General features: G+C 35.2%; 3 protein-coding genes and 1 long non-coding RNA gene across 7 annotated transcripts in view; 2 read left to right on the forward strand and 2 right to left on the reverse strand.

Annotated features, from left to right (window-relative positions):
- The window catches only part of LOC148913801 (immunoglobulin superfamily member 10-like), a gene marked incomplete in the record, with an annotated part of 199,017 nt that overhangs the window by 94,841 nt on the left and 77,149 nt on the right, over positions 1 to 27,027 (reverse strand).
- LOC116296989 (uncharacterized) lies at positions 778 to 15,192 on the forward strand. Of its 3 annotated transcripts, XM_089025851.1 has the most exons (9): positions 778 to 1,031; positions 1,923 to 2,086; positions 2,758 to 3,122; positions 3,356 to 3,628; positions 3,846 to 4,127; positions 5,222 to 5,377; positions 10,829 to 11,215; positions 11,965 to 12,021; positions 12,947 to 15,192. In XM_089025851.1, the coding sequence occupies exons 4-9, from the start codon at positions 3,448 to 3,450 to the stop codon at positions 13,438 to 13,440; spliced, it is 1,557 nt and encodes a 518-aa protein (XP_088881977.1). In that variant the 5' UTR covers positions 778 to 1,031; positions 1,923 to 2,086; positions 2,758 to 3,122; positions 3,356 to 3,447; the 3' UTR covers positions 13,441 to 15,192. The 3 variants fall into 3 exon arrangements, with proteins under 3 accessions (XP_088881977.1, XP_088881978.1, XP_088881979.1); XM_089025852.1 differs by lacking the exons at positions 778 to 1,031; positions 1,923 to 2,086 and adding an exon at positions 2,536 to 2,669; XM_089025853.1 differs by lacking the exons at positions 778 to 1,031; positions 1,923 to 2,086; positions 2,758 to 3,122; ... (1 more) ...; positions 3,846 to 4,127; positions 5,222 to 5,377 and adding exons at positions 5,622 to 7,358; positions 8,465 to 8,594.
- On the reverse strand, positions 15,266 to 17,247 carry LOC148913813 (uncharacterized). Its single transcript, XR_016119038.1, has 2 exons — positions 16,622 to 17,247; positions 15,266 to 15,945 (listed from the first exon to the last, which is right to left on the reverse strand). It is a non-coding gene; the product is annotated as an uncharacterized LOC148913813 (long non-coding RNA).
- Positions 20,596 to 26,897, forward strand: LOC116288681 (uncharacterized). 2 transcript variants are annotated; one of them, XM_089025856.1, is made up of 10 exons: positions 20,596 to 20,711; positions 21,630 to 21,995; positions 23,211 to 23,417; positions 24,237 to 24,394; positions 24,484 to 24,601; positions 24,735 to 24,806; positions 24,940 to 25,023; positions 25,108 to 25,211; positions 25,385 to 25,500; positions 25,596 to 26,897. In XM_089025856.1, exons 1-10 carry the CDS (start codon positions 20,648 to 20,650, stop codon positions 25,711 to 25,713), a joined length of 1,407 nt encoding a protein of 468 aa, XP_088881982.1. In that variant the 5' UTR covers positions 20,596 to 20,647; the 3' UTR covers positions 25,714 to 26,897. The 2 variants fall into 2 exon arrangements, with proteins under 2 accessions (XP_088881982.1, XP_088881983.1); XM_089025857.1 differs by lacking the exons at positions 20,596 to 20,711; positions 21,630 to 21,995 and adding an exon at positions 22,004 to 22,747.

Raw genomic sequence — 27,027 nt, forward strand, 5'->3', positions numbered from 1 at the left:
TAATAATCACTGGTTAAATTATTTTTTTTATATTCCAATGGGAAGTATTATATTTTTATGAATTTTCATAGGTGTCTGTGACGTCATACACTCAACACCAAACATCGCTCCATACATTTCTTTGTGAATAATTTCATGTTTTACTCTTTTTCTATTAAACACAAAGGTCCGCTGAAAACTTAACTTTCGAACTTGTGGTTAGACTGAGTATAAAACTAGCGGAAATTTTGATTACAAAATACAAAGAAATGTATGGAGCAATGTTTAGTGTTGAGTGTATGACGTCACAGACTCCTATAAAAATTGGTAAAATATAATACTTCCCACCCAAATATCAGAAAAAACTTTAACCAGTGATTATTAGACCTGTAAGGGTTATTCCAGTAAAGGTTTCAGCAGAATTAAAATTTGGATGATTTTCGTGCTGGTCCCCCTTTAATTATTGTAGAAAAGAATAAGGTCGATAAATGGCATAACACAAATTGAAGTCATTAACAAATGGCTGAACATGAAATACCTGTAATTATACTTACCTGCGCGGCAGAGTAATAAATCGGATTCATTGACTAAGTGAGTACATTTGCTAAGGCCGAATGTTTGAAGATGTCTGGTCACCACAAAATCTGTCTCATTCATTTTTCCATACTTCCGGTCAGCGGTTGAAAATGAGAACAACAACTTTAGATCAAGAATTCTTTCTTTCAAATATTCTCAAAATAAGCATATTTTTTTACTTTGTAGCCTTCAAAAGTTCAGCATTCATGTTAAATAACAGCTTACAGGTAATTCTGTCACAAAATACAGGAATTTTGAAGCTCGAAGAAACTATAAATGCTGTATTGCTTCGAACGAGAATTCGATGACTTGTGTATTCTGTTGTAATCCTTTATAGAACCACTTAATTATTGCTTCGATTTTAGCTCTTTACGACCAAGGTTAGTTCGCTAAATGCTTATTGAGTCTCCAAGAAACATTTCCTTGTGAAAATTTGGAAAGTTGAGCGCCACAAAAGTCACAATGAAACGATAAAGGTAGGTTGAAAATGACGAAAATTGCAAATAACCCATTGCTTACTTTGAATAAAATTTTTTTTACCTTGTTTGCAGACTAGAACATTATTTTTTTTGCTAGAATTTTGTTATTTAGGTATTACCCTTCAACCTCTAATGCTTGTTTAGCTTATTGGCATCTTTTTGGTGCTAATTTTCGAAGCTTTGATATGGTTGAATTTAGGACATTTTGAATTTTAGGCCTTATATTTTGACTATCCAAGGACTAAAGATGATTGTACCCGCAGAGATTTTGCACGATTTGGTAACTTCAATGTTTCAGAAAACTTCCCACCAAGCCTCTATATTAGAAATGCAATACTTTTGGAGAACGACCAAAAAACATTTTGACCATTTTATCTTGTTGCTAAAACAGTTGATACATCGATTACTTGAAGGCACGAATATTTCATGCACAAAATAACAAACTAACAATACTTGGTATTTTTCTAGACTAGAAAGGATACTTTATAATAGACGAAAGTTTTAAGGAAATTAAGTTTAACATGTATGAGAAACACAGCATTGAATTTTACCTTCAAGTGGGTTTAATTAATTCCAAAAATTGGAAATTAAGGTCTCATAAAACACTTGCCGTTTCCATGGCAACAATACATTTGGTGACCAAATTGTTGTTGTTTTTGTGAATCCCATATAAAGGCCTACTCACACACCAAATTTCAAGGGTGGTCAAAAAATTTCATTTCCCACTTTGCTTGAGTCTTACAGAGACCTACTCTTAAGGTCACACATTTATGTTTTATTTTTAATTACTTTTTAACCCTTTTATAAAATTCTTATAAAATAACCACAAAATCATTAATATTTATTATTAAAGAAATGTATTATTTTATATTTCCTTAATATTCACAGAACACTGCGAAAACAGTCATTGGATACGAGAATTTAGTTAAGGAATATAAAACGCAAAGCTGAAAAGCTGGGAGCTCATGAGGTTTAGCAGGAGAGAAGAGAGCTTAGGAACGCAAGGCGTAGCTGAGCGTTTCTCTTGCTTTTCACAGTACAGAGACATAACAGTAGGTTTTGCATAGCTTTTGTAAAATATGTGCGTGAGCGTGTCCCTTTCTTTTGATATAAACACGGTAGCCAGGTAATCAGCGCGCGTGTTTAAATATTTCAAAATACAATTTACATTTGAAAGAGCTACGTAGCAAGCAGTTGATCTAAGTTATTCATAAAAATAAATATCCAAAAGAATAAAAAAGATTTCCTGAATACATTACATCAACTTAGTAATATGTACAAATATCCAATCTATATTATAAATTGACAAATAAAAGATTTTCGGCTATTTCTGATTAGGCCGGGAACAACTCGGTGAGGTTCGAAAGTAGATGAGGATTTCTTTTCTTCTTACTTTCTACCTTGGATATTTTTATTTCTACACTTCCATTTTTGGACTTTATTTCTAGTGTTGCCTGAGGAAATATAAAAAGAAAATTAACTCTCCCAATGAAAACGTCGTTATAATTACAAACGGGCTTGTGAAAAACCATAACTTTGCAGTGCGATTCACTGTGTACGATTGGGAATAAAGTATGAGGTATTTTTACGTCGAAGCTATTGCATTGCTGATTTCATTAGTAACTCTTTCAAAAGGTAATCCTACGCAATTAAGGTCGTTCTGTTTAATTTGGCTATTTTCATTTGTTTCATGCGGATGATATGAATACATGATATTCAATAGGTATTCAATGGTTCAATCGAGAACCTCCAAGTGTGCTCTACGTGTCCAGTGGAGGTACAGCGAGAATTGTGTGGGATTACAACGTCGGAACTAGAACTGCAATGTTTGATCCATATTCACCAGAGTGGGCTCTGTATAATACAAGTGGATTTAGAATAGTTATAGGCGTCGAGGATGGTTACAATGGATGGAAGTTCGTTATAAGCAAACAATGTCCCCAAAACTGCGTAGTCGAGTCAGTAAAGAGTCCACTGCTACTCTTGTCATCTCTAATGTCACCAAAGCTGATGAACGGCTATATGAATGTAATCTGCTGTTATTAGCGGGATCACCAATAAGAAGTAAAGTACAACTGGTTGTTACGGGTAAGGTACACATTCTTTGGTTCACAACAAAACGTTAATCGCTAAACAAATAGCTGACAAACCATTAAGACCTATATCGGTACACTAACTGACTGCATTCCATACCAAATGGCATATACTTAAGGATGCTTGAAATTTTATAATCAATATATTCACTAATTAATTGGACCGCTAATACTAGACTAATATTTTAATAGCTCTCAGCTAATGATTAATTAATTTGTTGTATCCAGAACGTCCTCGCTTTACTACTCCTGTTAATATATTGACGCTTATCAATGAGGGATGAAGTCTGTGCATCCGATGTTCAGCAGCAGCAGATCCTATGCCCAACGTAACGTGTGTACGAACTATAAAGAATCCAAAAATTATCAGTGATGGAGTTGGTGAAGCATTTCTCAGATTCACCAACATCACGAGACACCAACTTGGAACATACGAGTGTCAGGCTACGAATAATCCAAACGAGGATCCCGTTACAACGACGACCGAAATCTCAGTAAAATGTAAATATTTCATTTTTTTTGATGACTTTGCATAATATTGTATTAAAATCACTGGGATGTAACTATCCTTTCATACAAAAAAGGTCGACTGAATGACAGACGGGCCTTCCAATCGACGCTGACCATCACCGCTGATATTACCATCAACGCCTTATCATTATTACTCTTTCTGCTAATATTCATCTTTGTTTATCATCGCTACTTTTTTCTTCAAAAGACCCTGTAGAACCAGCGAATGTTTTCGTTTCTGACATCAAAGCAACTTCTGCAGTGATCAATTGGGACAGTCCCGTTGATGATGGAGGGAGCCCTGTCATAGAGTATAAAGTCCAAATCAACACAATTCCACCGAGAGAGGTTATCACCAAAACGACGTATTGCTTAACCAAGGATCTTAAGGAGAATACAACATATAGTGTGAAGGTGTATGCACGAAATGCAGTTGGGTATGGGAAGGCAGTGCGCACTGAGTTTACAACTAAAGAACCAAAGAGGAAAGGTACATTCATATAAATGAAAGTAAAACATACCTTTATAAATATCAGATGTATATCCAAATTCCTGGCATTGGGACGTCGCGGCAATTATCAGCCACAGTTAACATAAGTCAAAACGTAATTTAAGCATCGATTCCAGTGCCCATGCGATTTTATTTAAAATTTATCTCTTTTGTTAAAACCTTCTTTTGTTCTTAATTAAACAAATAATAATAAAAAAACATAAAGATAAAAAATTTAAAGTGAGAAATTCGAGATAAAATCGTATTTGCATTGGGAAACGGTTCTTAAAAAATACTACTCTGCTTATTATTGTTGTTATCGTTGGATAAATTTAAACGATCGAGTTTTGCAACGAATTCAGTTTTGCCACGAATTCAAGAGATACGGCCGCCCCTACAAACAAGCATGGTGTTACTAACGACTACACTCAAACTCTTAGATTCCGGCATTTGATGTTTAGCTCGAACAACACTTCCTTCAAAAAGTTTTTATTTTATTTTTTTTCTAGTCCGGTATCCAAAAAAATCGTGCGTTCTGATTGGCTGTTTGAGAGGGCGATATTTTGTCAGTATCTGCCCGCGCTCGCGGTCCGATATGCTTTGCCGCTAAACAACAAAACAAAACGATTACAAAAACAAGTAAAAAAATACGGGAAAAAAATAAAAAAGATATTTACTGTCCTTGTCGGTCCGGATAGGGAAAAACTGTTCCCTCGGTCTTGATAACGGACCTCGGCCTAACGGCTTCGGTTCGTATATCCAAGACCTCGTGCGCAGTTTTTCCCTATCCGGACCTCGTGACCGGTAAATAACATATACTATACTACTTCGATACATACAAATCGAAATATGGAGACCAGTTCATTTGAATCACTTTTTTTTATGGAATGACTAGTCTCATGTTCACTTGGAAATATAAAAGGGTTTTACATGTAAGAAAGACTAGTCAGTCCAGAATAATAGACATTCAATTTATCGCCATATTTATATTTGGTGATCGTGTCAAAAATCATGTTTTTCTTGACTGCGAGCCAAGCAATCGTGCACTCTTTGTATTTATATTCGACGTCCAATGTTTAAATTTTGCGTTTCAGCTGTAAAAGAAATGATCTTGAATAAAGAAACGGATGATATAGTTAGAGTTCCAGTAGCCAGTATATATGCCGGGGTCATTGGTGTGATTATTTGGATTGGACTCATATCTACGGCTGTACTGGTAGTGCTTATAAAGAAAATATGGGTAAAAAAAGGTAGGTTTTACAATTAGAATGACCACCCATTCTTCGTTCCCTCTGTCAGATACGACTAAAATTATTTCGTGCGTATTGTATGTATTGTAGCATTATATATTTATATATTAAAATCAGTAAAAAATTATCTTACTTGTCTTTTTTCAGGTAAGGAGCCACGAAAAGTAAGGTTAGTGTTCTCTAACGAATTGCCATGGATATGAAGACTTTTATTTATATATTTCTTTATAATTTCTTTATTTTTAATTTAAGCATATATTTTCTCATTGTTAGCTCCAAGAGCCATAACGGCTCATCTAGGGAGATCACAATGATAATTATATTTTACAATGATTTACGGAGTACAAAATAGAAAGAATACAAAAAGTAAGATAATAGTAAGATTTGAAGAATGGACACTAATTTCATAAAGAGTTTAGGGTAATGAACAACAATTTTAAGACAAACTTAGCCATCGTTTGGAAAAAAAAAATTACAAAGCCATATATTGTGTTTTTTTATCTAATCAGAATTAAGCTCAACAAGCCTATATCGCTTCGAAAGCGATGATGTTTCGGCCCGTTATCTATTTATTGTGTGGCATTGCTGAATAAAGAATTTTGGTCTTGCTGTGGTAATGGGGTCTCCTGTATTTTGAAAATAATACACAAGAGCGATCTCGTGGTACGCTTCCACGCTGCAAAGTCTTACGAAAATTTCGATGTATACATTTGTTATAAAATTCTCTTGAACGAAACACATCGTAATTAAGTTTTTTTTGAGATTTTAGTGGTTCTTGCTTTGAAACATCGGGAAAACAGGGCAAGGTACATACATATAACGTCTCGCCGAACGAATGAAAGATCCGACAATAGATATAAACAACGATTGAGTATCGCAGAGAGCAGAGTACAAAATGCAAAATATTTTGGCACATGAGCATTACTGTACGCGCCATGTTGAATGTAGGATACTTTTTAAACCTTCATTCTGCTCTTTGACATTTATGGTAAATGTATTTAGCTCTAATATCGTAGCTTGAAGAAAATGCGAAAGTCTCAATTCGAACGAAAAGATACAAAGCTTGTCTTTGGCCAGTGCGCCGTCACCAATCTACTCAAAATTTATATCTTTTGGTGCTTCAAAAATTTACATATTTTGGTGCTTCAAAAATTTACATCTTTTGGTGCTTCAAAAATATTACCGAATCCAAGAAATTATACTTTACATCAGGGTATTAAGAAATGAAAACTGATGATTTCAGACTTCTATCTTTAAAGTTGTAAAGTATGCACTGCTTGTTTATAGGACCTAGTTTAAATAATAGCTGATACCAAAAACATGCTCAGATGTGCACGAAGCTACAACATATCGGAAGCTTGCTTCACAAAATATATATGCATCAACTGTTAGTTACATCAGATAAACTCACCAGTTTTTTCAACTTATGCTCACAGGCAGCATTAATTTGCCGCACAATCACAAAAGCTTTTGGATAACTTTTCAATAGTTTACCTACTTGGCGACTTGGACCTAGATACTGACTTAGGAATAAAATACGCATTGTCGTAGGGTTAATCAATAATATATTTTTTTCCAAAAAATGCCGTCATGCGAAAGGGCATAATATAGTCAACACAACTACCTCAGAGAAGATTCACCGCAACTCTCCGAAATACTCCGCATGGTGAAATGTTTTACATTTTTCCATTGCTTATGATGGAAACGGCATATGATTGGATTAGGTCCAAACCTCTGACAGCTAAATGACACGCACGGAGACTATTATGGGCCGGCAAACCGAATGTAGTGACTGTTTCGGCCTGAGGGCCGAAACAAAAAACTGTGACGTTTTCCCGATGATGTATCCTCGTCCAAACCAACTGACGCATGCAAACCAGATATGTCAATTAACGCAGAGAGTGACGTATCGAAGAAGAACGACAACCAGCAACCACAAGCTATGCTCGTTTATGCACAGGTTGATAAAAGCAAGAAAAGGGTAAGTTATACTGCAAGAATTAAACTGAGACAATCTTGAAACAAGAAAATTGAATCAACTAGCAGTCTTAATGTACAAAACAATTAATTGAGGGACACCAAATTACTTGACTAAAATGTTTGAAAACGTAACTTCCATTCATTCTCATAATCTAAGGAATTCATTACAATATTCTTGTACCAAGGCCAAATAATGAAGCTGGAAAAAGTAGTTACAGTTATAGAGGGGCTTTTCTCTGGAATATTCTACCAATAGATATTAGAGATAGATCAAGCTTGCAATTGTTTAAAGTGCCTATACCACCTCACTTAATATTTTCAGTATTGATTCTACATGAAGTGAATAGTTGAATGGTAAAGATTTTCATATGATTTGAGTGATGCATCTTGAAGATATAATCAAGGTTTATACTTCTAATATGTTAATGAGTGTGATTTCATTGTAGGAATTTGAGTTTGGTTCTCATCGTTTTTAAATTGCAACACTGATTACTGTGAGAGAAAAAAAAATGCTAGTGGTTTTCTATAAAGCATGAGTAAGACAATGGTGTTATATACAGGATATTTTGCTGCCCCAGAAAAAGGTTTGTATTTAATGTTGCCTAGAATGACATCGCACTTTTTTGCATATTGGAAATATAAATATCTTCAAGATGTATCACTCGAATCATATGAAATTTTTTTACCATTCAAATACTCACTTTATGTAGAATCGATACTGAAAATATTGAGTTAGGTGGTGTAGGCACTTTAAGAACTCATTATCAAGTAAAACTGTTCCAATTAATCATTAGGATAAATTAAGATTACATTTATTAAATTTATTTAAATCATAAGTTGATTTTGTTTTAGAACTTTGTGATTTTATCGCTATAGTTTTAAATATTGTATATAAACACGACTCTCTGGAAGAGCATGTGTTATGAATAGATTATCGTGTCTAAATAAAGTTTTATTACTACTACTTAGGGACATGTATCTATACACTGAACCACCCCCTATCCACCAACACCGCCATCCACGCTGACATGCATCAAATTGTTTACTTAAAGTTTAGTTTTGTTATATTCTTCTATACTCATCGTATTATACATTTTTTCTAATCAGCGCCCAGGAGAGATAGTGTATGCCGAACTTGATGAGCTCAAAGCAAAGGAAGATGCTTCAAATTTGGTTCAAAACCATCTTCCACCGATACATCACAAGACCCAGTATGCAGATATCAACCACTATGCAAGTACATGTCATACTGAGGAAGCTTACGAAGCTATTTACTGCAATGTTGATTGAATCCCAGTTCATGGGTGAATACTATGGAAACACCTTTGATTTCGAATCTGTTACAATTAACTGCTGCTACTACAACTGCTGTAGCTGTAACTACTGTAGCTGTAGCTGTAACTCTAACTGTAACTGTACTGTAACTGTAACTAAAACCGATTATGTTTTATATTAATTGCCTAAAGTATAGATAATACCAAGTTATTTTTTTATGCTACCAGAAAATTACCGGGAAAGTTAAAACTGTGCTCATGTTTTAGAGTAATTCAATTCAGTTTAAATTTCAAAATATGAATAATTTTTGTATTATTATTTGGTTATATTAATTTTTTTATAAATTATATATTACAAACACAAATTAAATTCTGAAATACACTTTTTTCCTTTCTAATTTTGCAAACTATATTTCATAATAACGTCCGCTTCTGAACTTCAGTTTTAGAAGTAATATTCACTCCATCAACTCACGTCAACTCACGTCAACTCACGAATATTTCACTATGAAATCAGCGTTTGCGTTGCAGCAGCAAGTTATAATTATTGATTATCAATTGCACTTCACGTACATTGGTCTACATTCCGTCATTCAAAGTTCACCATGAAATCTAGGTCTTCAGCTACAAGCTATTGTAGTTAAGTATTGTAGTCGATCCACACGTTCGTCCATACGGTTACACTCATTTATTGTGCTTGAGTTCACAACATCGAGTGCACATTCGGAGTATATCCACGAATACATTCGACACAAGTTCATGCCTTGATGGATTTAGAGTGAGAGGCTGTGAGATCACCAATGCATGGAGTGATCCAAAATGAAAAATTACATATCAAGATCACTATATACTATTTTATTAACACCAGAAGTAAAATCAGCTATTATAAGGTATGATTAATTAACCTTTATCATTGTCCCATACGTCAATTTAATATTTCATCGAAATTTTAGAAATATTTTTTACTCGTTGGTTGATTGCTCGTTATGCGCGTGACCCCCAATATGTAACGCGTGACTCGTGAGTTATACATGATTCAGTGTTAACAAACGAATTTGAGTTATGCTTCAACACGTTGGGCTCCTGCTTTAACCCTTCTCAACATGTCTTGAACTGCAGCAAATTTTAAGCATTTGAAACGAAATGGTACTCGTATACAAGATGTGTAGGTTTACCATCTATTATACAGCATTTTTCACCACAATGTGTATTTCAGGTAGGAAGATGGTTGGTAAATGTGTTGGAGCCAAAATTCTAAAAGTAGATCATATGAATGCGATAACAATAAGGTATAATATAGCCACCCGCTAGTAAAAGTAAATTGTTGAGTATTCGTACTAATTGCCTGCCCACGGACGTTCATAAATCAGTTCAATATCTCATTAACGCTCCATTGTGGGTGCTTTTCAATAATTCAGAGAAATGGGTTGCAGATGATTTATCGATATCTATAAAGACAAACATTTTCTTCCAGACTAATCATGGTGATACTGCCATCATTGTCTTCAGCTACTTTGACCTCATTTATTATGGAAGAGAGTTGGATTTCGTCTGCTTCTTACTTAACCTTGTCTTTGATCATGAAAAGTGTTATAAATGTTTTCGGTCCATTTCATACATTTCTATACCTTTCTATACTTATGAATGTTTTAAACAGTTTTCAGCGCTTCAGATGAATTTTTGCTTGCATGAATGATTCAAGTGATTTTTAGGTCTACTGCAGCTTGATCTATCTTTTCATTTCGTTATAGATAACAAAATATTCAAAACACGCAGTGACTTGTTCAGATTGTAAAGACTAAAAACTAAAACTTTAACTCGCTAACCGACCGAATGACAATCCAACTGAATGAATGGCAATCCAACTGACTGACTGACTGACTGACTGGCCGACTGGCTGACTGACTGACTGACTGACTGACTGACTGAATGACTGACTGACTGACTGACTGACTGACTGGCCGACTGACTGACTGACTGACTGACTGACTGACTGACTGACTGAATGAATGAATGAATGAATGACTGACTGACTGCCGACTGGTCAACTGGTTGACTGACTGACTGACTGACTGACTGACTGACTGACTGAATGAATGACTGAATGACTGACTGACTGACTGACTGACTGGCCGACTGGCTGACTGACTGACTGACTGACTAACTGACTGACGTAAGTATTGTTTACTCCATTTAGATCAAGTGGACAACATACTTTGGCTACCTAGTGTTGAAGGTTTCGTTGGAGATAATGTAACACTCATGTGGAACTCGACCAACGACAGGTCAATAAAGTCTGCTGTTTTTGGTTTGAGCAAACAGGGCATGGCAGATCCTCAATTCATCAACGTGAACACGTTGACTGGAAAAGTACACTACAATCCAAATATTAGCAAGGCGTATGCTTGGAGGGTGGACTTTGTTGGAAATCTAGTAGCTGGGCGTGCCTGGTTTATCATTAAGAACTTGCAACTCAATGATACCAATGAATATCTTGCGAGAATAACTATTGATGTTGATACGGTTAGGTCATATACTGTCAGACTAAACGTAAGACAAACAAATATTTTCCAACGCCAAAAAGGTAAATATTATCTGTGCGTTTTTTCCCCTTACATCTGTGCCTGTAAATATTGCATAATGGGTTATGTTAAAGAGAATTTAAAAAGGGGGGATGGGGAGGGGGTAGGGGGCTGTTGTTAGGAATTACAAAAAGACACCAGCAGTTCATAACTCCTAAGGGAGATACTGAGTTGTTCGCTCCGGTTGTTGGTTCTTGAATGCACCTCCACTTCCCGCTTGGTGTACTAAGGATATACTACCATGAAGGAAAAGTATTTAGGATTTTTTAACATATAATTAAAAATTACAATTTTCGTCATCAAATATTGCCCCCTCCCCCAACATTGTTTAGGGGGAAGGGGGTTATTTTAAGAGAATTCCAAAATATTTCATCTCAGAATATTCATCCTTCATTAGCACTCAAAAGTTTCCAATATATTTGTTAGCGGTCTTTATTGTTCCTTTTAGTGTAAAGGTATTTAAAAATACCAGAGGTAAAGTAGAGAAATATCACAATCCTTACCAACACTTTGAAACTCCACTTACTTTCAGTGAAACATAATTATTCTACACGAAGTTGAGTGTATAGCCCTCTGAGCAACAGAAGATTAATTCGACACTAGAGTATTACAACTCATCGTAAACATTTTTTTCCCATAACACCTATGACAGTTTAGAGGGTTTTCATGTCCACTCTAACCATGGAGATTGCTTAGGGAGTATAGTTCTTCCAATTGATTTCTAATATGTTATGTTTACAAAATTATCTAGCGTCAACAGTTCCACTTACAACCACCACGGGATGGAGGCCGCTTAAAGAAACAGAAGGTAAGTCGTGGCTAAACTCAGTAATGGTCTTTCAAAATGAAAAACACTAAATATCAGTGTCAGCAGTGCCTGCTTGAAAACTCTATTTAAATTAAGGGTCCTTCCCATCTCTTATCTTTCCATCTCAGATACCAGAAATACAATATCTTGTTTTCCTTCTGCTTGCTTGCTTTTGTTATATTTTTATTGGTCTGTAGAATGATGTAGGGGACAGGAAACTTAAAATAAAATATAGATATATGTTCAGTTATGTATTTCATCTAATTATTTTTTCTATGTCATTGCAATAGCCTTCTTCCTTCCATGCTTGTTAACATATTTTATACCCCCTCCCCCCATACTAAACTTAAAATATATCTCTTCATGCTGTGCATGTTTGGTTGTAATTTCAGCAATAAGTTCTCATATTCCATGATTCCTATGCCATTCAAACAATTTCTATTTTCTATTTTACACCAATTTTCATACTGAGCTGTCCTCCATAATCTGATAAAACTCAATTAATCTGAAACTTACAATGCTAATATTTTTTCTGTATGAATGTCACTTCAGCATGGAAAAATCCCACTCAGCCTATAAGCCTAATGGCTGCTTGAGATTCTTATCTCTCTATTACTAGTCCCCTTAATAACAAATAATCTAAAATATATTTAAGATTTAAATTAATCTTTATTGTAAATTGTCATAGCAAATAAATAATAATAATTAATAGAAATTAATAAAAAAAATATTTAATTTCATTTTTCACGCCGGGCACAAAGGCACCCGAAAACGGCCACGTTGGCCATTCTTTTTGCTCAGCGGTAACTTAGTAAAAACAAAATGTGTAAATATCGAACTCTGCTTAAGCTTATGTTGTGTAAATAACACTCTATGTATTGAAAAGAAAACTTTATTTAAGATATTTTTTTCTTTATTTTGCCAGCATCTCTCCGCTTACACACAAGCACCCTAACGGTAGGGTCAATTTTAGACAATGAAGCTAGAATTTGGCTCAAAGGAATTCATAGGCGACTGTGTGGAAAAGTGCACACAAGGAATCCTTATCGTGGGGAAATATGTCGATGTATTCCTTATGGTCTCTTTTGCACTGCACGTCAGGTTTTAAGAGATCTCGAAGTCAGGGAGCCCGACTGCTATATTGCCAGTAATGGAAAGGCAGAAGTCATATCTTTAACTTCATTTCAGTTGGTGCTAAATTTTTTATCGTGTATCTCTGGGATGGATTCAAAAGATGTAAAGAAATATTTTACTCGGACACTGGCTACAGAGAGGAGGTATCAGCATAAAGTGAAGATAATTGTCTCCCAAGTAAAAGACTTTGCTTTTGTTTACAAAAAGAGAAAAGGGGAATTATCTTTGCAATTCCATTATGGAGAATGGAATACCTATGGCAATCCTCAACACTCTACAGTATAAGCAAAAAGTAGGCAAAAGAAAGAAAAAAGAAAAAAAAAAGAGAGAAAAGAAAGGAAGAAATAGAAAGAAGCTACCTAATTATACTGTAAAGTGCACTATGAGGACTAGGATTGAAGATTACCATAGTTATCATCTCTCTAGCATTAAAGTTTGTCTTGGCTTACTAAACAAAAAATGCATACCGGTATTTTGTTTGTATTGATTTCTTTGTATGCCAGTTAATCCCAAAATTAAAATGTAAGTCAACAAACAAGACATCAAGCTATAAGAATGATGATAGAAATAAAATACTGGTAAACACAATGACAACTATAAACAAACATCAGATTTTTATTTGTGTTACAGTATACAGGTAAGTTACAAATAGGTGATTTTTAATTCTCATCATGAAATAGCAGCTTTGACAGTAAGCAGAACAATTTCTTTTTATTAAGTAGATGTTTTTGTTATGTGGTATTGAATGTCAATAATTGTATACAGTCTATAAAAATTTTTTATTGCACCAAAACAAAATTATGTATACTTATATAATCTTAGAAATTGTCTGTAAAAGTACCAGATTTTAGTACTTCTGTCTTTTCATTGCTGCAATCATTTCATAAGCCAAGAAACAAATAACATTAATATCATGAGTATTTTCTTTCTTTCTCTGACATAAAGAAGTACCGCTTGAAAAAAAATACTAACAAATGTTGAAGTAATAATATCGTTCAAATTTCATTCCATTTTCAAAACACAAGAATTTGCCTCTTTGTCTTTGTCAAAATCCTTTTGCAATTCTTGTTGCATGAGCATTACTTCAACAAAATGTTTCATTACTGAATATTAGCTAGTAGTTATCTTATTAACATTATTTCCAACATGTTCAGTAGAACATTATATGTTATCTCTTAACTTATTTTTTCTACATGTTCAGTAGAACATTACATAGGTTATCTTTTACAGCACAACATGTAAAAGTATGACCACATTTAATGTATTTGCACACTTCAGGCACCCCAGCACCATCAAACCTTTATTTGTAAATATTCCAAAGCTAATTATTTTTTAATTGTGGTGTAAATAAACTCATTGATTGATTGACTTCTGTGCACAGGCTTTTTGCAGACAAATGGGCTTTTATGCACCTTATTTGTAAAATAGCCAGCTTCAGATAAAAACACCTGTGCTCAGAAGTATGTGAATAAATTAAGTGTGGTCATACTTTTATGCTCTCTGCTGTAAGTTATTTTTCCAACAATACATGTTCAGTAGAACATTATATGTTATCTGTTAAACTATTTTTCCAACATGTTCAGTAGAACATTATATGTTATCTGTTAAACTATTTTTCCAACATGTTCAGTAGAACATTATATGTTATCTGTTAAACTATTTTTCCAACATGTTCAGTAGAACAATAAGAGTGGTTTTCATAATTAACCTGCGAAGTCAGATTGATTCAAACAAATGAAAACAAAAGAATGTAATAAGAGAGTGTGATAGTGGTAAATACACTCAAATGTGTTTCAGGGGTTTATGAAAACCGCTCTAGTAATTATTATCTTTTACTATTTCCAACATGTCAATAAAACATTTTGATAGCAAGAGTACAAGCATCGAAAGTGTACATGCAATATTTTGTTTTGAAAATTACTGATTAAGAAAGCAGATAAAATAATATATTTTAGTATATTGTGCACTTTCACTTTTTGTACTTGGCTCTTTCCTATCTTGACACATTAATTCAGATAATAAAGCAATTTATGATAATGTAATGAATCAACTTTATTTCAGAACAAACTCTCAATTAGGATGTTAGATCTGGAGGGGAGGGGAGGGAAGGGGAGGGGAGGGGAGGGGAGGGAAGGGGGTATGGTGGTAATCAAGTTTTGTCATTTTACATTTTTGAGTGGTTTATGAAACAAATTGCACTACTTAATAAGAGTGCAATAGACAATTTCAAACAGTATAAAAAAGAATTAATGCATGTACAGTACTTACAATGAGTTAAAGATATAGGAGTGTATTTCATGGGCTAATGAAAACCACTCAGTGATAAGCAGATACAATGAAATTATTGTAGACATTTTGCAATACTTGCCTTAATTTTTCTTCTATGATCATGTGAACAAAAGGAGCATTGGGGTTGGGAGGCATCCTTTGTAAAACCACAGTAGCAAAATTCTGAGTCCTCAGTTCTCTTTGGAATATACACATCTCCTTTTGGGGGTTTTTTACTTGTGATGTTATATGGAGACACTTCTCGTCATGTTTTCAGTGCTTTTCTCAAATGATTCCATTTTGGTCTTGTAAATACTTGGGATGACTTGTTTTACCACTTTCTTGCTTTTCACTAGTTCTTGTGAGATGATATTACTGCTGCACTTCTGGAACACTGTCTCTACCAAACCAATTTCCCCTGGACTTGTATCTTTTGCTCTCCCTCCATGGATTTCTTGGGCTGCCTGGTATGTTTCCTTTCTTCTTCTTCTTTTAGTCCTTACACTTGGACCATTTGAACATCTTATAAAAAAATAATTATAAATAGATAAATTAATAAATTGATAAATAAATGAATAAGTAGATAGATAGATAAATAGATAGATAAATAAGAAGGACAGTTGTCATATATGTTTTTGGAAATCACAAAAAAAAATCAATCAATCTGAAACTACAACTGATTGTGTGACTGATGTTTTTCTTTAATTTTTTTAAACTTATATTATACTTTTAATGCATTTTACTCTATCTTATAACATGTCTTTCATGTTTGAAAAAGGGTTTGAATGAAATGAAACTAATAATATGATATAAGTTTAGTTTGACAATTGGACTAGTTTTAGTTTACGTGCACCTGTACCTGGTTGGATTCTGCTGTCTAATATTTACTCCCTTCTCTGAAACAAACTTGACTTTCTTCGCTACTGCTTCTTCCTGTTCTATAGATACTACTCCACTGATCTCTCTATCTACTTCTTCTACCTTATAATGCATAAATTGAATTGGTCATTTTCATTTTCTGAACATAAAACATACTAAAACAGCAAGCTAAATAAGTGTGTGTACGTACGCCGCGAGCTGATTAATCCATTCAGAGTTTAATTGTAAACAGTTTTAAAAGCTTATTTCAAAAAGCTTAAAACGTAAAACAAATTATACACTGTGTGAATTTCTGTTGATAAAAAGGACTTTAACTTACCTTTTCACGAATTCGGGAAAGCTTCACTTTCTTTGCTCTTAATTCTTTAGATTCGGCCACGATCTTTTCGGCATGTTGTTTCTTGAGCGCCATATAATGCCCAACAGCAAACCTGCTGTACTTTCTCTTCCTCGACGACATTACAGAAATGAAGGTAAACTTTACAGTGCAAAAAAAGCCATCGCACGAAAGAAAATCACAAAAATAAAAACATACGATCTTTCTTCGATGTCTAAAGGTGTCGAGAAGGAAAAATTATTTTTGGTGATAAAACAACACAAAAAATGAATGAAGCCGAAGTAGACCAGTTTTAACGTTCGAATTCGACTTGAGGCAAATCGCTTCAATTTCGTATAGTTTGACAAGCCATAGCGCGCCAAGAAAAAAGGAAAAAATTCTGATCTTGCTCTCAAACGAAAGCTCGTAAACAGAGCTGTAAAATTCCCGCCTTTGTTTGACACTTAAGAACCATTTTTTCCCGTGGCGGGTAGGTAAAGTTGACCATGTTAACTAGTATAAACTAGTCACCAGTCTTCTTAAAAAAATAGCGCGGCCTAGGAAAAATATGTCACAAAAATTGTGGCCGTTTTGAGGTGCCTTTGTGCCCGGCGTGTTTAGGACATTTTGGAACCACATCTACTCGTAAGGAGTTGCAGATATTTACACCAAAGAGAAGCCACACACTAGGGTACAAACACTAAAAGTGTGCAACACTTTGCACTACTTAGTAGTAAATAGGCTAATTAAACAATAGAAATCAATAAACAAGAACTGTTTGCCTATTTAGCAGAGTGCTTATCAAATATGGATACTGAGAAGCAGGTCATTACAACCTATGGTAGCCAGATTAAGTGTACCCACCCATGTGACAACATCCAACACATATCACCCTGCACACACGAAGAAGCCGACAAGAGAATGCTACTGCACACTTCCCATGCTGTCCAGTGCGGCTGCAAAAAGATCTTGCTGCGCACAGTCGATACAGACGTCCTTGAATTAGCAGTGGTTTCTATTCCTAAACTTAACCAGCTTGTTGATAATTCAGTTGAGATCTGGATTAGTTTTGGAACAGCAAAGAATCATCGCTATATCCCGGCCCATGGTATCTCCAATAGCCTTAGCCCTGAAGTTGTACTTGGACTTCCAGCCTTCACAGGGTGTCATACTGTGTCTTCATTTTTTGGCAAGGGAAAGAAGACAGCATTAAACACATGGAACACTTTTCCAGATGTTAGTAATGCTTTTGTTACATTGTCTAGTCACACACCAGTAGTTGATTCTAAGTTGATGGAGTATGTGGAGCGTTTCGTAGTATTTATGTATGATCGTGCAAGCCCTCACTCTACAGTAGATGGTGCTCGAAAGCAGTTGTTTGTCCAGAACGGAAGACAGTTTGACAATATCCCACCTACAAGAGCAGCTTTAGTAGAGCACGTAAAGCGTACTGCTTACCAGGCAGGTTATGTTTGGGGCCAAACCTTGATCTCATGCCTATCTCTTCGAAGTCCTCAAGATTGGAGCTGGTTACTAGACAGCAAACAGTGGATTCCTTTATGGACCACTTTACCTGAGGTCATGCAGTCATGCCAAGAACTAATAAGTTGTCGCTGCGTAAAGGGATGCCGAGGACGGTGCTCGTGTTCAAGAAACGATCTACGCTGCAGTGATCTGTGCAGGTGTCCAGCAGCTTGCAACAATCGATAAGGAACCAGACTCTTTGGACCATTCCTCCACTTGTAAATATTGATATGAAATTGTAATTTCTAGTATACTTTTTCAAGGAACTGAGAATGTACTGGCGTTATCAATATGTTTAGTTGTACCATTCTCCAAAACGATCACATTCACCTTTAGCCCTTTATTATCTGTCCTAAATAATATTTTGGACAGTTGTGTTCATAAAGTCGTGTGCAAAGTATTGGCACTTAAGTCTTTCAGTTCCTAGGAGTTTCACTTCCGGTTTACAATGTGAAAAATCCTAATTCCGCTATATTAAATCTATGATTATAAAAAAAACTCTATTATGTCATATATTTGGCCATTATCAAACCTCTAAAACGCCTTCCATATATTTTGCTATTACATTTGTGCCAAAAGAATAATTTTCTTGGTCATCCATAATGGGGAATTTCACTTCCGGTTCAAAATGGCCGCCATTTTGAAAACCCCCCCCTTAACACCGCAAAACGAAAAAAATTGGCGTGGCACTATATCAGATATTATTCTACACCTAAAAAGCAATAAGTCTGCAAATTTTGGTGATTTTCACAGAAAGTGAACAATTTCAGCACATATCCGCTCCACTAATAGGAGTAGCATAATTTAGCGTAATTTAGTGGTATTTATGTTGCACACTTTTAGTAAGGAACTCGATTCCTATCATTATCTTTGTTTGCCTTGGTCGGTCTGCTTGTCTTCTAGTGTTTTGACAGTCTGTCTCTTACTAGTCTTCTTGTTTGTGGTTCTTGCCCTTGTGTTTAGTCTTTCCTTCTTTTGTGTTTTAGTAGCTTTTGCTGCTATTTTCAGTGGCTTTTTTGTTGTTACTGAAATTACTTTTACTCATTAAATTCATTTTATGATTTCAGCTCCAGTTCAAAATATGGCAGTCGATATAAAATATATTTTGGTTTCCTTGTCAATCACATTAATCATAGTTTTTTTTTTTCACTGGTGGTTGTTATTGTAAAAAGGTAAGATTTTTTACTGTTTGTGAGAAAAAGAATTCATTCCCAATCTCAGCTTCATTTTCCATCTTATTTATACCCCCATACTTATTTTCATTCATAATCACTATATATATTTTTTAAATAAATGTATTTCCTGTTAATTATGTTTGTAGAGAAACAAGTCAAAGCAAGAAAAACAACACGCGAAAAGCATAAAGAAATATCATACTACGAAAAGCTGTAAATAACGATATCAGAGATGATAAAAATAACGGTAATAATGATAACAAAAATGAAGAAATACTGCTCGTAAAGAGAAAGGAGCCTGATCTTGCGCATATAAAGGCGTGCTAATGACATTGGACAAGTCATTTGCATTGCCAATCGCGTACCCAGAGCCTGCACTTCTTCTGACCAGCGACGAAGAACGAGGGCTCTGGCATAATCCATTTTTTGAGACCAGGATATATTGGTCTCCCGGTATAAGAGCGCATACGTTTAAAGACTCGCAAAAAAAAATCCCTATTTGTAATTTTTATTTTCATCGGAAATAAACACAGAACTCTGTCTCAAATCATGATTTTACTTGATTATAGTTCTCTTCCGGGAAAATGCGCATGCGTCATGCGTTATGCCAGAGGCCTCGTTTTTCGCTGCAGGCCAGGGAGAAGCGCAGGCTCTGGGTACGAGATCGTTTCATTGCCTTCGAAAGATGTTTGGCTGCACATTATTTTTGACACGCGGGGAAAAATGGCCGATTTATATATAAATTGAACGTGAATTTAGGTCGGTAGGTCGGTAGGTCGGTAGGTCGGTAGGTCGGTAGGTCGGTAGGTCGGTAGGTCGGTAGGTCGGTAGGTCGGTAGGTCGGTAGGTCGGTAGGTCGGTAGGTCGGTAGGTCGGTAGGTCGGTAGGTCGGTAGGTCGGTACAGTGATGTAAACATGCTAGGAACTGTAGAGCAAGAAAGAAGCAAGCTTACGTGTTTGTGAGTAAATAAGAGTAAATAATTCCTGTGATCATGAATGGAACGTCCTTCTATCTGTGCAAGCCATTTTCCTTAGTGTAAAAAATGATTTATCCTCCTCTAAGTGCATCCAAACGGTTAAGCAATATAGATTCTACAAAGCCCTCCACATGCTGTCATTCTTTTGTCTATTAAGTTCTGGTTGCTTTATTGTGTTACCGGTTTTTACATACGTGGCTGCTAAAAACAAAGCGAGAGGGTAGGGTAGGGGAGGGGGGGGGGGGGATTTAAAGAATGCATTTAATTTTTTAAATAATTTTGGAAATTCATTTTTGTTATGTGTGTGTGTGTGTGTTTTGTTTTTTTTTTGTTTTTTTTTTGTTTTTCGTCCTATGTTGTCCTCGTCGACGCACACGTTTTGGTTGCTCCTTTTCCAACTTTTCACCACAAAAATAGGTAAGAAAGGAATTCTGGAACATGAGTTTGTATACTGCAGGAAATTATATATACGTAATTTTTACTTCTATGTTGTGGCGCTACAAAAGAATTAATAACTCTCAACCACGGCGATGTAACTACTATTGGATTTAGTCTTTATTTCTATTGTAATCACTATATAAATGATCCAGTGAGCGATGCCAGTGTATTTTCAATTAGCATTGAGCTGACTTGACTAATACAAGCTCTAATAATACAACTCTTGATTTAAATACAAGGAAAGCGAGGATATCTTCCTTACAATTTAAAGTAAACCTATGACGCAGCGTTAACTACGATCACTAGTATAAAAGCTTCATCCAGTCATGTAATCCAAAAAAAATTATCATTTTATAGTCATTGCTAATTAAAATACTTCAAATTTACAGCTTGCTAAACGACTTCCTGTTTTGCGAAGCATATTTTGTAATAAAAGCGAGATATATGGATTTACGAATTATTATTCATAATTTCAATATTCCGCATAATGACATTCCAATTTATGGAAATGTTTTTAACTTCTGATATCAAAGTTATATTTATGTGAAATAAAGTCATTGAATTTACATGAATGGAGCTTTGGATGGTTTCGCAAACTCGAACGATTTTCTTTGGAATATTTTGGTCTGCTAACATAATACAGAGGGAACATGTAATATGCCACGTCACAAGGGTAAACTGACAATATGGCAACCTGAAATTTAGAATAATGTCTTAAGACTATAGACGTTTTGCATATTACTAAAGGCTTTGCATTGCATTATAAAACCACAAAAAAATCATACAATCCATAGCAAAAAAAAAATTACGAATGAATCTTACTACAATACCCATACTTCTTAATGATTTGCATGTACAAACTTAATAATAAAGTTTTTTATTAATTTGATTTTACAGTATTTTGCACAATAGTTGGGCATACAAGGCTCCAAGATCTCGTGGGTAACGATGTAATTTTTAAGTGGAACACGACAGACGGCAGGGAAATTCTTTCAGCTGTGTGGGGGTTAGGCAATGGTCAAATGGCTGATCCCCAGTTTATCAATGTGAATACGAAAACTGGGAAAACAATTTCTCCCTCATTGCCCAAGCCATACACTGGTAGAGTAGATTTCGTTGGTAACCTAAGCCAAGGTCATGCTTGGTTTGTGATCAAAAACCTGACAAGTAATGATACCGCTGAGTACATTGCAAGGATAAGTGATGGTGATGTCTCGGAACTACATTCATATTCTGTTGAATTGTCAGTGAAAGATGGGTCAGGTTAGTATTGTTGGAAATATCAGACAATCGACTTATATTGTCGACTTATATTGTCGTTCACGTGGGATAACCGCGGTTTAAGGCGTTTTGGGATTCCTTTGTTAAAAGCCATGCCAGGTTTCTGAGTAAGATTCGACTAGTTGATATACTTTGCCGCAATAGCTGCAAGTTTTAATTCATACTTTCGTATATCTATCAAAAAGAAATATATGTGCACTTCCAGATTAGGGAAAGCTTACCAAATATGGACATAGATCTGATCATGCGCTTTACAAGTGTTAGATATTGAAGGGTTACCCTATCCGTAGTATATGTAGGATACACCGCATGGGGTCCGTAGGAATCCTACCAAATCTAGCCAATGAACTACTCTGTTTGGTTTACGTCATAATCTTACTTCATAATCTGTTATTGACATACCAAACTCAGCGTTGTTCACGTGTAGTACTAAAGCGAAATGTCAAAAGCCAAGAAAAAAAGCAATTTTAAAGGACGTAGTCCTAATGTCGAGCGTTACGAAAGATCGTCAGGCAGGGACGAAGACATATCTTCTTTCCTCACGAGCAATCTCTCTGCTGGACAGCGATTAGCTGCCAAAAACCAAGGCAGATCATTAGATGAGGAAACCCTCCGTCGGTATGAAACCCGCCTCATGGATTTGGAGGATTTTGCCAAGTCCCAAGACGACAAGGCTGTTTTATTCGGAGAAAGCAAAAGACCTTTTCTCGCGGCAACGATAGTGACTTTTTTGCGTAAGTAAAAATTCAACTTATTTCATCCTCGACTTCCAAACTAGAAGAAGAAGAAACACGAAATAGATGAATACCTATGCATAATGTTGTCAACTCAAACTAATGGTATAAAGCCTCTAATTTGTAATGTTAAAAATTGAAGTATATATATATATATATATATATATATATATATATATATATATATATATATATATATATATATATATATAAATTGATGAGAGTTAAAGTGATAGTATCTGATATGGATAATCTATCCCTCAGTCCGCTCAATCAGTCTGGATATGAAAACCATTGTATGTTTGGACGTCCTAATAATTTTAAAAAATTTTAAGATTTTAATCTGTACACCTCTCAAACACGTACCGAGAAATTTCAGTTTAAGAATTTCACCAATACCAGAACTGAGTGTCATGTCTTTAGCAAGAATTTTTATTTATGCTGCCATCAACTTTCATTGCAGAAAAGAAATGCGAAAGAAAGGGGAAAATAATAGGTAGCTTGGTGTGTGAAGGGCTGTCGCCACCATGTTTGAATGGCTATAAGGCGGCATTTCGCTATTGGTTTTCTGCCTTTGGTCATCAGGGGCCATATAATGAAGAAATTTTGCGAAACGAAGCTGGCCAGATATCTGATGTAATTCCATCTGGTAATCCAATGAATTCCAGCAGTAAGTATTCATTTTCGTTTTGCTAAAAAAAAAAACAAACACGCATTTTAACAACTGCAAAGTTAAGAATTCGCCTATTACAGCCAAGAAGATATAACTAGCTAAAAACTAGTGTGAGCTGCGTCGGTGTTTCTAATGAAACAGTGATGATGAAAAGGTAAATTATACACCGTGAAAAAGATGAAAAAACTTACTAACGTTTCGGACGCTAGTCCTTCGTCCTTTTACTCCGACGAAGGACTAGCGTCCGAAACGTCAGTAAGTTTTTCCATCTTTTCACGGTGTATAATTTACCTTTTCATCATCACTATTACAGCCAACGTTTTCCGTGTTCTTTTTACTTCTTTATTTTTATGAATTTTCTTGTAGATTTGAAGAAAGATAATGATTTTTCAAATACACCATATAACCTGATTTTGCGATAACTCAATCTGTGACTTTCCAAGCACAGCCTATATACTTCCATGTGAATGTTACATTTTGCTATAACTCAACCTGTGACTTTCCAAGCACAGCCTATATACTTCCATGTGAATGTCACATTTTGCGATAACTCAACCTGTGACTTTCCAAGCACAGCCTATAGTACTTCCACGTGAATGTCACATTTTGCGATAACTCAATCTGTGACTTTCCAAGCACAGCCTATATACTTCCATGTGAATAGTGTCACGTTTTGCTATAACTCAATCTGTGACTTTCCAAGCACAGCCTATATACTTCAATGTGAATGTCACGTTTTGCTATAACTCAATATATTCATACATATTCGTTTTGTATGCGCAAAGGTAACTTTTAATACATTTTTGCCTTTTTCAGACGTTAAACAAACCATCAAACAATTGAACAAAAGAGCCAAGAGGCCATCCAGAGCTGATATACGCCGAGGAAGAAAGCCATATGAGCCCAAGAAAGCTCCACCCTTTTCCCTCCATGATCTAACGAGAATGAGGAACTACTGTTTTCAGTCAATAGAGGTAGATCCAGTCAACGTGTTAATCTTGCTCTTGTTTTCCTTTTTCCCGGTCTTCATTCTGTAAATTGTTCGTTACTTTTCCTACTTCAGGGACTTCGCGGATTGTGGTTATGGACAATCACAATTTTTTCATTTGGGCTTCTCCTCAGAGGCGAGGAACCACTTCGCTTAAAAGTTAAACACTTGAAGATGCCCCGCAACTATGACGGTAGTTAATGGTGGTCGATTATTGTTATTTGAAGTGTAACGTGTATATTAGTCCCGTGTAGATGTAATTAACTGTTCTGCGTTCCGCCAGAACTGATCGACGTTCTCATATCAATCTCTTATTTTTTTATTAGTTCAATCTGGTAACATGCCTACACGCATCGATGTTAAAATCCCCTGGTCTAAGGCAGACAGAAGGGCAAAAGGTAAATAATCAGTTATGATTTTTATGTTTTCCATTACCCCGTTTTGTTGGAATGTGTTTACATGTTCTCCTTTCCTTTATTTTATTTGGCTGTTACCAAACGTGTTTTAGCTTTTCCTCTTTTCTTCCCTAAGGTGTGACATTAACATTATGGGCAAATCCATTGGACCACGAGCTTTGTCCCGTTCGAGCTCTCATTGCATGGTTGCTAATATTAGGTATTCTGTCTATCATTTGCCATTAAGATCTCTGTTCAGTGCAGTGAGTTCACTTTAGCCGAATCATTTTTGTTTTTGTTTTAGGAATAAGAAAAGGTTACATATTCCCCAGGATAAAGAAAAACAACATGGAAGTGTGCCCGAGAAGTTACCACGGTGTGCACAATTACAGGAAGAGTTTTAGCCAGGTACGCACTTGAAAGAAATTAAGTGAAGTAATCAAAATTGAAAACAGTAATGATAATAACATTATATCATACCTAAGAGGGAATTATTGCAAAGCAGGAATAGCTTTATAGCTATATTCTAAGGTTTGCCTTCAAGGTCGAGTCATATTAATTTATCGTTATCTTTTATATAGATGTGTAAACACCTTTTCGGTAAAAACTACACCACCCACTCAATCAGGCGATCAGCAGCACAATGGGCTGCACGATGTGGTGCAGATGACAGCACTATCAAAAGGGCAGGAAGATGGTAATTCTGAAATGATCTCATATTGCTCGAAAATATTTTGTTCTTTAAACGTAATCACACACCATAATGATGCCAAATTTATCTATATCTTTTAGGAAGTCAAATACATTCGAACTATATACACATGATGCAAGAGCTGAAGTCATCAAGCAGCACCATGACGGCAACCCTGTGCTAGATCACACCAAGTGGATGTTTAAACCACTGAGATAACTTTGCTGCGACGCGCAGTTTTATGTATCCTGGTCCCAGTGGCTCGACATATTTTCTCGCGGCGAGCACACTGTAGCGTCTGAGACCAGGATATATTTTCTTGCGACAAAAAAAGAATTGACCAAAAATTTTCATGTCCTATGTGCTGAAAACTGGTTGATTGGATTTTTCTAAAAAAATTGAGATGCCATTTCCAATTAGCTTTAGGCATTGTTCCAACGCGAATTTTTAAGAAGCCGACGGCGGTATTAATTAGTAGGTCCCATCTGCGGATGAGAAGTTTGACGCGTTTATCAATAGGCCTATTGTCAAAACTTTCTGTTCTGCTGTTTTATGCTTGTTTCACTACACCACATTGTCTTTTTTATATCCGGCTATGAATTCCGGTGACGGCTTTAACCGTTAAATCCGGTTAGTTTGCTCTCCTTTATGTTTATCCGAAAGTGTTAAGTCGGCGACTTGAAATCGCAACTCACTTGAATACCTAGTTGACATTTGGCGATGTATTTTGTCACATGAAAAAAGCTGTTTTTATTTTAATAATTAAGCGTGCAACAAAGCTGAAGGAGAATACTGGCGGCAGTGGAATAAAGCAAATTAAATCCAATCTGCCGACTTTCTTATTCAAAATAGTCTTGAGTAGAAAATAGTCTTGAAAATAAAAAGTCTTGAAAATAAAAATAGTCTTGAAAAAAAAAATTGAAAAAAAGCGAAAACATATATATATAAATATAATTATATACAATATATATATACAATTCTATACTTTATATAGTAAAGATTGGATTAAAGACGAGACATGTTCACTGTAACTCCGAGTTTCGTGCTTACGCACTCATCAGACAGACTTTAATGAAACATATTCCTATTACTGTGATATTTATATACAAGAGGTGTAATAATTATTTACAAAAGAAGTATTGCTCGGAAAGGAGTTAATTAGCTAGGCCTGGATTTCTATTGTTCATCAGATAGAACTTGTTTTAGAACATGTCTCGTCTTTAATCCAATTTTTACTATATATCTATTGCTCTGCATCCCTACGCATCGAGCACTGTATTCACCAGTATAGACCACATTACATACTTTACAATTCTATACTTGATATATATATATATATGCTTGACACAAATGAAGTTTATAGTAAAAAAAAATAAAATACATAATATTTTTTGTTTTTGAAAGTAGGGTCGATGTTGTTTCTTATTGTAGACAAGCATGATAAAGGGAATTTAGATCGATTATGATAAGAATACGTTTAATCACTACTTGTAAAAATTTTAAAACATGTATTCTTTACCATATAAGCCAAAA

This window comes from Actinia tenebrosa, unplaced genomic scaffold (genome assembly GCF_029948245.1).
Source record: "Actinia tenebrosa isolate PJP-AT-01 unplaced genomic scaffold, QUT_ActTen_1.0 PGA_scaffold0__85_contigs__length_37466705, whole genome shotgun sequence".
NCBI classification, from domain to species: Eukaryota; Metazoa; Cnidaria; class Anthozoa; order Actiniaria; family Actiniidae; genus Actinia; species Actinia tenebrosa.

What these genes read in the sequence shown, in the direction of transcription:
- LOC116296989 (XM_089025851.1), top strand. Translation starts at nt 3,448, where the DNA reads ATGCCCAACGTAACGTGTGTACGAACTATAAAGAATCCAAAAATTATC. An exon ending in TAAAGAACCAAAGAGGAAAG is followed by an intron (nt 4,128 to 5,221) that starts GTACATTCATAT and finishes TTTGCGTTTCAG; the next exon opens with CTGTAAAAGAAATGATCTTG. An exon ending in GAAAATATGGGTAAAAAAAG is followed by an intron (nt 5,378 to 10,828) that starts GTAGGTTTTACA and finishes TACTCCATTTAG; the next exon opens with ATCAAGTGGACAACATACTT.
- LOC116288681 (XM_089025856.1), top strand. Translation starts at nt 20,648, where the DNA reads ATGTTGTCCTCGTCGACGCACACGTTTTGGTTGCTCCTTTTCCAACTT. An exon ending in ACTGTTTTCAGTCAATAGAG is followed by an intron (nt 24,395 to 24,483) that starts GTAGATCCAGTC and finishes TTCCTACTTCAG; the next exon opens with GGACTTCGCGGATTGTGGTT. An exon ending in TGCATGGTTGCTAATATTAG is followed by an intron (nt 25,024 to 25,107) that starts GTATTCTGTCTA and finishes TTTTTGTTTTAG; the next exon opens with GAATAAGAAAAGGTTACATA.